Source organism: Camelina sativa, chromosome 19, assembly GCF_030686135.1.
Source record: "Camelina sativa cultivar CO46 ecotype springtype chromosome 19, ASM3068613v1".
NCBI classification, from domain to species: domain Eukaryota; kingdom Viridiplantae; phylum Streptophyta; class Magnoliopsida; order Brassicales; family Brassicaceae; genus Camelina; species Camelina sativa.
This window is the reverse complement of record NC_141898.1, coordinates 18,123,009-18,132,260: the sequence shown is the minus strand read 5'-3', so window position 1 is coordinate 18,132,260 and position 9,252 is coordinate 18,123,009. Positions and strand designations below refer to the sequence as shown.

General features: G+C 38.6%; 2 protein-coding genes and 1 pseudogene across 2 annotated transcripts; 2 read left to right on the top strand and 1 right to left on the bottom strand.

Moving 5' to 3' along the window:
* The first annotated feature begins 1,432 nt into the window (after positions 1 to 1,432).
* Positions 1,433 to 3,251, top strand: LOC104766699 (3-ketoacyl-CoA synthase 8). Its single transcript, XM_010490639.2, has one exon. The coding sequence runs from the start codon at positions 1,585 to 1,587 to the stop codon at positions 3,028 to 3,030; it is 1,446 nt and encodes a 481-aa protein (XP_010488941.2). The 5' UTR covers positions 1,433 to 1,584; the 3' UTR covers positions 3,031 to 3,251.
* Positions 3,252 to 4,109: 858 nt separating this feature from the next.
* Positions 4,110 to 4,945, top strand: LOC104766700 (uncharacterized; annotated as a pseudogene).
* Positions 4,946 to 5,825: 880 nt separating this feature from the next.
* LOC147920745 (uncharacterized) lies at positions 5,826 to 7,680 on the bottom strand. The gene is made up of 3 exons (XM_087501209.1): positions 7,473 to 7,680; positions 6,727 to 7,373; positions 5,826 to 6,419 (listed from the first exon to the last, which is right to left on the bottom strand). The coding sequence occupies exons 1-3, from the start codon at positions 7,678 to 7,680 to the stop codon at positions 5,826 to 5,828; spliced, it is 1,449 nt and encodes a 482-aa protein (XP_087357335.1).
* Positions 7,681 to 9,252: the final 1,572 nt, after the last annotated feature.

The window sequence follows — 9,252 nt, the reverse complement described above, 5'->3', positions numbered from 1 at the left end:
AAGTTATATAACTATCCTGAGTAATTTTTTATTGTTGATCACATGTGTGGGCTGGATCGTTCTTTATAATTACGACAACGGTTAACTTTTCTTTCCCTCAAAAGCCATTATTTTCCCCCTCAACCAATTCACACATTCACACTGCCTATATCATGAGTCATGACCATCGAGATCTGCCCAGAGCCCAGCAATCTTAACCGACTATCTTGGAACGCCATTAAAGATGTTGGGTCTACGTGAGTTCTGTAGGTACATTGAATAGTATATCTTCTTCGCAACCATAATTTATGGCACTGTTTATTCTAGTATCTTTTATCTTGTATGACTGGTTATAGTAGTAAAAAAAATGACTGGTTATAGTTTGACCTAGTTTTGTGAAACTTAGCTCAAAAGTGTATTTTAGAATTGATTTTATCGGTTTATAATATAAGTTCTTTGTTAGTTCTATTTACTTTCTTTTCTTAATAACGAAAAAAGTTATGGGTCTAAGCGCATACATCATCTCGTAACGGAAACTAGAATAGTTTTTATGGTTATTGTGCTACTCCAACAATAACTTACAAATTTTGTTTGAGATACTTATAGTTAAGTTATTGACACTTGGCAAATTATTATTAGTAGTTCCATTACATTTAGTTTAGTCTTGAAAATAAACAATTTGTAAATCACATTTTGTGAATTAATGAAACTCGAATCATTTCTAGTATGTGTTTTAAACTTAGAACAAAATCCACCCTACAAAGGCCACAATAACCGATGTTTTTAAAACTAAAACAAATTACATCCTAAATCAAATTGAATAAGCTTAAACCCAAACTACCGAAGGATGGACGAATATGTAATGGATGGTAATATAATTTTTTCTTCTAAATGTACGTAGAAAGGCTACGTTAGCTTGTAATGGCATATTTATGGTATTTGAAGCACATATATAGTTAGAAGTATACGACCGACGGCAGTAAAATGAGGTAGTTGATTGTTTCGTCACTCCTATTTATTACTCATGAATGTGGGTAGATACTCCATAAATATAGCATTATCTAAATACACTGTTTCTTTAGTAATAGCTCAAAGAGATACGACAAAAAATAGGGTGCGGCTTCATATTTCATTTGATAATCCTAAATTATACATTAATGTATATATCTAAATAATGAGGAATTGAGGATTGTCAACGTTTATATGTCTCCTAGAAAAGAATAATTATCAGAAAAAAAAATAAAACAAAACACTTGATTTCTGATTAATGTTGAGTACTCGAGTCCTGATATATAATGCAGATAGTTAAGTGCTACAGTTGAAGTTTCAAGTGTCAATTATATAGTTTCGCGGATTTAAAATTGTTTTCTGATATTTTTCTTCACTTCTGATTTCTGACCAATAATTAAAAAATGCTATTTAAAATACAACAAAGGAGAGAGAATAATTAATTCGTTTGGTCATCACTCTCAACTTTTCTATATATGTAAACAGAGCCAGCTTGAACAAAATGTCACGACACAACTTAAAATAGAACCAAAGGGTAAACACTTAAACAAGACTATTTTTTTTGTCCTCTCTTTTTTACTCCTAAGGTTATCTTCAATGAAGAACTTAAAGATAGTTTTCTTGAAGATCTTCTTCATCTCTTCAATGGCAGCATTAGCCATGAAACAATTTCAGATCAACTTAGATGATCTCCAAAACTTCTTCCTCCACCAAATACAAAACAACCTCCAAACCATAAGCCTTCTCTCGTTTCTTGTTGGTTTTGTGTGGATCCTTTACATGTTAACCCGACCTAAACCCGTTTACCTTGTTGACTTCTCCTGCTACCTCCCACCGTCGCATCTCAAGGTCAGTATGCAAACGCTAATGGGACACGCGAGACGTGCAAGAGAAGCAGGCATGTGTTGGAAGAACAAAGAGAACGACTATTTAGTTGACTTCCAGGCAAAGATTCTTGAACGTTCCGGTCTTGGTCAAGAAACGTACATCCCAGAAGGTCTTCAGTGCTTCCCGCTTCAGCAAGGCCTTGGGGCTTCACGTAAAGAGACGGAAGAAGTGATATTCGGAGCTCTTGACAATCTTTTCCACAACACCGGTGTAGAACCTGATGATATCGGTATCTTGGTGGTGAACTCTAGCACGTTTAATCCAACTCCATCACTCGCGTCCATGATTGTGAACAAGTACAAACTCAGAGACAACATCAAGAGTTTGAACCTTGGAGGAATGGGTTGCAGTGCTGGAGTAATAGCTGTTGATGCCGCCAAGGGATTACTACAAGTTCATAGGAACACTTATGCCATTGTAGTAAGCACAGAGAACATCACTCAGAACTTGTACTTGGGGAAAAACAAATCAATGCTTGTCACAAACTGCTTGTTCCGGCTTGGTGGTGCTGCGGTTCTGCTTTCCAACAGATCTAGAGACCGTGCACGCGCGAAATACCAGCTCCTTCACACGGTACGGATACATACTGGATCTGATGATAGGTCCTTCGAGTGCGCAACGCAAGAAGAAGATGAAGATGGCATAATTGGAGTTACCTTGACAAAGAATCTACCAATGGTGGCAGCAAGGACTCTTAAGATCAATATTGCAACTTTGGGTCCTCTTGTTCTTCCATTGAAAGAGAAGCTTGCCTTCTTTATTACTTTTGTCAAGAAGAAGTATTTCAAGCCAGAGTTGAAGAATTATACACCAGACTTCCGGCTTGCCTTTGAGCATTTCTGTATCCACGCTGGTGGAAGAGCTCTTATAGATGAGCTGGAGAAGAATCTTAAGCTTTCTCCGTTACACGTAGAGGCGTCAAGAATGACACTACACAGGTTTGGTAATACTTCTTCGAGCTCAATTTGGTATGAGTTAGCTTATACAGAAGCTAAAGGAAGGATGAAGGAAGGAGATAGGATTTGGCAGATTGCTTTGGGGTCAGGTTTTAAGTGTAACAGTTCAGTCTGGGTGGCTCTACGAGACGTTAAACCTTCAGCTAACAGTCCATGGGAAGACTGCATGGACAGATACCCGGTTGAGATTGATATTTAATTTTATGGTTAAGCTCTTATGGCTAATAGTCTAAACTATCTTATCTTGTTTCTTTTTGTTGACATTTAATTATCTTATGTTTGTTCTTTAAAGAGTTTGTATTGAATGTTGTTGCTATCTCTGTTTGCTTTGTTTTGGTACTTGCATGTTTAAATAAGATGTGGTGGATGATACTGAATTTTCTTTACATAATAATTAAATTAACAGTCATTTCAAGAAAACAGGGATTGGCCACTGAATGTTTTTTTGCTCTAACCAGAAATCTGTGGTAAATTTAGTTTAGTCATGGATGGCCACAACTTGTTTTCAATGAAAACATGATTACATGAAGCCAACTGGTTACGTAGCCGTCACTGCCTGATTATATCCATATATGTAATACTGATATAGCTACAGAAAATAACAGCAGTCAAGCGAGTTTCTAAGGATGCATGGCATAGAAATATCAGAGTAGTCACGATGGAACTATGGAAGCAAAAGTGACAAGTGTTAACCCTTATTATTTTTTATTGAAAATTATTTATTAACCATTGTTTTATATTTCTTTTGAGTCTTTCTTTTAGTCAAAGAATCTTTGAAGTATATTTTAGGCCTTGAATTTTTTTTATAGATTTTAAAGAGATTTTGGTTTTTGTTATTCAAAAACTCATTTTCAACCAATCAAAAATTTTAAATGGATTCCCTAGAATTTAAGAAAACGTTTTTTTTGTTGTAGTCTTCCATTCAGATTTTAGATTTTTAGTTCTCCTATAATAGGGAACCTTGTTTTTGCTCTTCTCTATTATTTTTCCTCAAAACACAAAAACAACTTTTTGGGATTTTTAAAACAAAAACCCAATAGCAAAATCTAAAATCCAAAAACTGAAATATAAACGGCATTCATTCATAGTTGTAATGTTTTATCGAGTCTTCACAGGCTTTACACCGGATGACTTATTAATTTCTTCTTCTTACCAACAAATAAAATAGAAACTTAAAGGAAAAAATGGTAGCCCTTCATTTCAAATCTGTTTTGTTTCTTTATATCCACAAGTAAAAGATGTATCAAGTCGTATTACAAAACTTAGATAATGGGACAACCAAAAAATAAAAGGTCTTAGTTCCATTGACCAAACTTTATTTTTTCATAAATCCAATTATTTTCTCTCTACAAAGACCTCCATCTAGATCTAAACAGATCATTCAATGTCCCAAAAATACAAAGATGACATTTCACAAAATCTTTTTTGTAATCTCTCTGATGCTCGTCGTCTCACTGGTCAATGCAGTTGACTACTCAGTTGTTGACAACACCGGTGACTCTGCTGGAGGAAGGAGATTCCGAGGAGAGATCGGCGGCATAAGCTATGGAACACAGTCACTAACATCTGCGACAGACTTCGTGTGGCGTTTGTTCCAACAAACCAACCCTTCAGACAGAAAGCCCGACGTTACAAATAACGATCACACTGTTCATGGAGAACGGTAACGGTGTAGCGTACAACAGGGGAAATGAGATACACTTCAACGCAGAATATCTCGCGGGTGTATCGGGAGATGTGAAGAGGGAATTTACCGGTGTGATTTATCACGACGTTGTCCATTCTTGGCAGTGGAACGGTCCGGGTGGGCTTATCGAAGGGATAGCTGATTACGTGAGGCTGAAAGCGGGTTACGCTCCGAGCCATTGGGTCAGGCCTGGTGGTGGTGATAGTGTAGAATTGGATATCAAATCCGGTCCATGACTAACTTCGAGACCAAGGAGATATTTAAGCTTGCCCAAATCCTTCATAGAAAAACAACGGCCGAGATACTCCTTGAACTTTTGAATCATATACCCATTGTTACCAGTGATGATAAGATCATCGACATAGACAAGAAACCTCAATTTAGTGTCTTTGTGAAAATAGATGAATAAAGAGTAGTCATTATATGATTCCACAAAGCCAAAACGAAGGAGAGAATCCGACAACTTTTTAAACCAACACCTTGGAGCTTGTTTAAGACCATATATAAATTTACGTAAACGACAAACTTTGCCAGGATAAGAATGACGAAAACCCGGAAGAAGCTGCATATAAACTTCTTCATTCAAATCACCATGAAGAAACGCATTGTAGAGCAAATGTTTCATTATAGTCCTCCCCTTCAGTCTGATTATTACCAAGAGCAACAAGCCTAGCTTTGTACCGTTCAATCGAGCCATCAGAATTATACATGGTCTTGTAAATCCATTAACTGCAAAGAGCAACTTTGCCTTGGCGGCAAATCACAAACATCCCAAGTACGTTTTATTTCAAGAGCATCAACCTCTTTTGTCATGGCATTATTCCATACTTTAATCTTGACAACCTCTTTAAAATGTTTAGGCTCCGCGTTCGTTGTGATAGCAGTTAAGAAAGCTCTATGATGAGGAGAAAAGTGTTCATCGGATATAAAATCAGTCAAAGGATATTGCACAATACCTGGAACCGATGAGGAGGACTGAGACGAGGAGGCAGGGAGAACGTGAGAAGAGTCGGGTGTACTTATCGCGGAGTTGGTGACATAGTCTTTCAACCAAACATGTGCATTCTTTGGTCTTGTACTTTGCCGAGGAGCCATTGGCTCGACAACAGGGGACACAACTTGTGTCAAATCGGCTGGAGAAGCCAAACTATCTGTTTGCGGTGAAGAATCAGACTCATCAACAAAAGGAGAGTCAAGAGGCAGTTCTATCAGTCGAGCAAGTGGAGATTCGACAACACTGTCTTGAACAGCAATATGAGGATCGAGATCGGAAGATTCGACAGGATTCATATTATCACTCCCCCTTACTAGTGAAGGTGAAGACACAGCCCAATCATCATCATAGGAAGGAACCGAAGAAACCGGAACCAAAGACGGAGAAGACGCGTGGACAAAAGGAAAATATCTTCGTTGAAAACCACATCTTGAGAGACCAAGAACTCATTGCGCTCCAGATCATATACCTTCCATCCTTTCTTACCAAAAGGATAATCAACAAACATACACAAGCGACTTCTTTCACCAAACTTGTCTTTATCACGAGAGAGACGATGAGTATAACAAGCCGATCCAAAAATGCGAAGTTGATCATACGCAGGTTTGCAGCCATGAAGAACCTCGTACAGAGTGCGACCACCAAGAACAGAGGAAGGAGTATGGTTGATTAAATAAGCAGCCGTTAGAACAACTTCTCCCCAAAATTTAGTAGGCAGGTGAGCTTGAAACAACAAGGCCCGAGAGACATTGAGAATATGTCTATGTTTACGTTCAACACGTCCATTTTGTTGCGGAGTCCCGACACATGATGTTTGGTGAATGATGCCTTGCTCACGAAAATAGGCAGAAAGACACATGAATTCTGTACCATTATCACTGCGGATCATTTTCACCGACTTGCCAAACTGTTTTTCCGTATATGACAAGAAATTCTTAAGGACAACACGCACTTCTGATTTTTCGAGTAAGAGTTACGTCCAAACAGCTCTTGAGAAGTCATCAACTATGGTAAAAAAAATACACTGCACCGCAGGAAGAAGGAACACGATATGGTCCCCAAACATCACAATGTATTAAAGAAAAGCAATCACTAGTTTTATTAATACTCTCTGGAAATGTTTCTCTTGTTTGTTTTGCCCGAAAACACACATCACAAGATCAATTGCCAACACACGAAGTCGAATGAGAAAGCATAGATAAAAACGAAAACACCGAATGACTAGGATGTCCCAAGCGTTTATGCCACAAAGCTTGATTAGAAGAGACTTTAGCCGTATGAATCTTTGCTGTAGCAACATTCGTAAGATAGTACACCCCATCACGTTCGTCCCTGGTCCCAGTCAGAGTCCTCGAAAAACGGTCATGTGAAAAGCAAATAGTATGAGTGAATGTTGCGAAACACTTCGTTTGTTTCACAATTTTAGAAAACGAGAGCATTGTGCAAATTAAAGCAGGAACATCAAGAACGTTAGTCAACTTGACTTCATTCGAAAGAGGAAGAGCGCCCATGCTAGTTGCATTTGTTTGACTGCCATCGGCAAACCCCACAGAACACGGTGGAATAGGAACAATATCAAGCAAAAGAGACTGATTGCCAGTCATGTGATGAGACGCGCCTGTGTCTAAAACTACATCACCAAGTGCCAACTTACCAGCTAGTTTGTCCGCTGAAGGAGTGCCCGATTTTTCTTCTATCATTCGAGCCAGCACCTTCAACTGATCTTGAGTAAAGTTCGGAAACGCAGAAGGATTAACACTTGTAGCATGAGCAGCAACAAGCTGTCCACGACCGCGACCCGAAACAGATCCGTTGAAACCCGAACTACGACCACCACGACCACGTCCTCCAGAACCACGACCTGGAGCATTACGTTTCGACCACCACTCCGGGAATCCAAAAATTTGCTAGTAGTCCTTTTTCTCATGACCAGTACGTCCACAATGAGAGCAGGTCGTACGAGACCTCACAAGTGACAAATCTGACTTGTTGCCAACAAAAGAATCAGTCCGAGTAGTTCCAACATTAGACGAGGACTCACTTTGATCACGGCAAGCAAGAAAACCTACAGCCTCGGTTTGATGCTCACGTACTCGAACCGTAGACAAACAACGTTCTTCCCGTATGATTCTAGAGTACACTTCACCAAGAGAAGCTAGCGGATCCATCGAGATAATATTAGTGCAGATTCCTCAAAACCTGGATTCATCAAGCCCTAAAACAAACTGATGCACCTTCTCTTCATCACGTTCTTTGGCAGGATCTAGAGTGGCGCCACAGACGCACAGACCACACGTACAAGCTTTGAGTGGTTTGTAAAGACCATACTCTTCCCAGAGCGTACACAACCGACCATAATAGTCCAGAACCGTTTGCCCATCTTGATGACACGAGGCAAACTGAGATTTTATTTGATGAACACGCACCTTATTTCCCACAGAGAAACATTCCTTCAATTATACCCACAACTAATGAGCATCGGAGATGAAGGTAACAATAGACTTCACCTTAGGTTCAATACTAGTTCTAATCCACCCAACAATTATTGAATTAACGGTTTGCCAATTCTCAAAATCAGGATCACTGCTTGCTGGCTTTGGAATTGTGCCATTGATAAACCCTGTTTTACACTTAGCTTAAAGAGCATTCAACATCTCTGTTGCCCACTCGTTGTAGTTATCACCGGTCAAGACAACAGCAGAGATCATGGAGCCAGGATTATCGGAGCTAGCAAGGGTATACGTCGAGACCATCACGGAGGAGGGTTGCGACATCGCCACTTCTTTGTTTTTCGTGACAGAGGATTCTTCAGAATTGGACATGATATCTCAAACTGAGATAAGAAAACTCGAAACTATCGATCCAAAAGAACAACTTTTTAAACAAAGGAAATTGAGAAAACTTCGAAACTATCAAATAGAGAAAGAAAAAGAAAGACAGCGAAAGAAAATTTATGTGTTTTTGTAAGATCTTAGCTCTAAGACCATGTAGAATTGGATATCAAACTGCTTTGCTTTTTTATTAAATCTGCTATAAACAGCTTATATACACAAAACCACTAGGGTTTACACAACCGTCTTAGACGTGATTAATACGTAACTAGCCCAATATTACAAAGCCCAAATATACAACCGACCTAATCCCCAATAGATAGATGGGACCAAGGTTATGACGTTACCGCGAGGTTCTTGGATTATTGTAATGATTTGAGGAATGGGTTTGTGGCCGAGCTGAACATGAAGATGAGGAATGGTTATCGTGATGGCTTCTTTGTTGATTTGCTTGGGAAAGACGTGAATCAGCTATGGAGAGAGCACAAGGCCAAGTATGGTCAATAAATGATATGAAATTAATCTCAAGTATGGGTATTCTATATAAAAATATATATATATATTTGTAATCTCTTATGGTTTTGTCAAGTTTCTATTGGAAAACACATACGTACATTGATGTCTTTGTATTAAAATATTTGCTCTTGCTAACATTGGTATGTAAGTTATAAATTATTGTTGTGAGTTTAGTTATAAATAATTAGAGTGCAGGTCCTTGTCTACCCTCTTGAAAAATTGTTGTGTTCAATAGCAAAAGCAAATGAAGTGTAACTATGCATTTCCACGGCTTCGTTTTCGGTACAAGTAAATTGGAGAGTTATCTGAATTATTTCCTAGTGAAAAATGGTCTTCGGCAAGGCTGCTATTTATGGCCATATCTTTTTGTTATCTGTATGCAAGTGTTAATTA

Coding starts and splice junctions, on each gene's coding strand:
- LOC147920745 (XM_087501209.1), bottom strand. CDS start 7,680: ATGGATCCGCTAGCTTCTCTTGGTGAAGTGTACTCTAGAATCATACGG. Junction 7,374..7,472: donor TTTGTCACTTGTGAGGTCTC/GTACGACCTGCT, acceptor GTAATGCTCCAG/GTCGTGGTTCTGGAGGACGT. Junction 6,420..6,726: donor TGGGACATCCTAGTCATTCG/GTGTTTTCGTTT, acceptor ACGGAAAAACAG/TTTGGCAAGTCGGTGAAAAT.
- LOC104766699 (XM_010490639.2), top strand. CDS start 1,585: ATGAAGAACTTAAAGATAGTTTTCTTGAAGATCTTCTTCATCTCTTCA.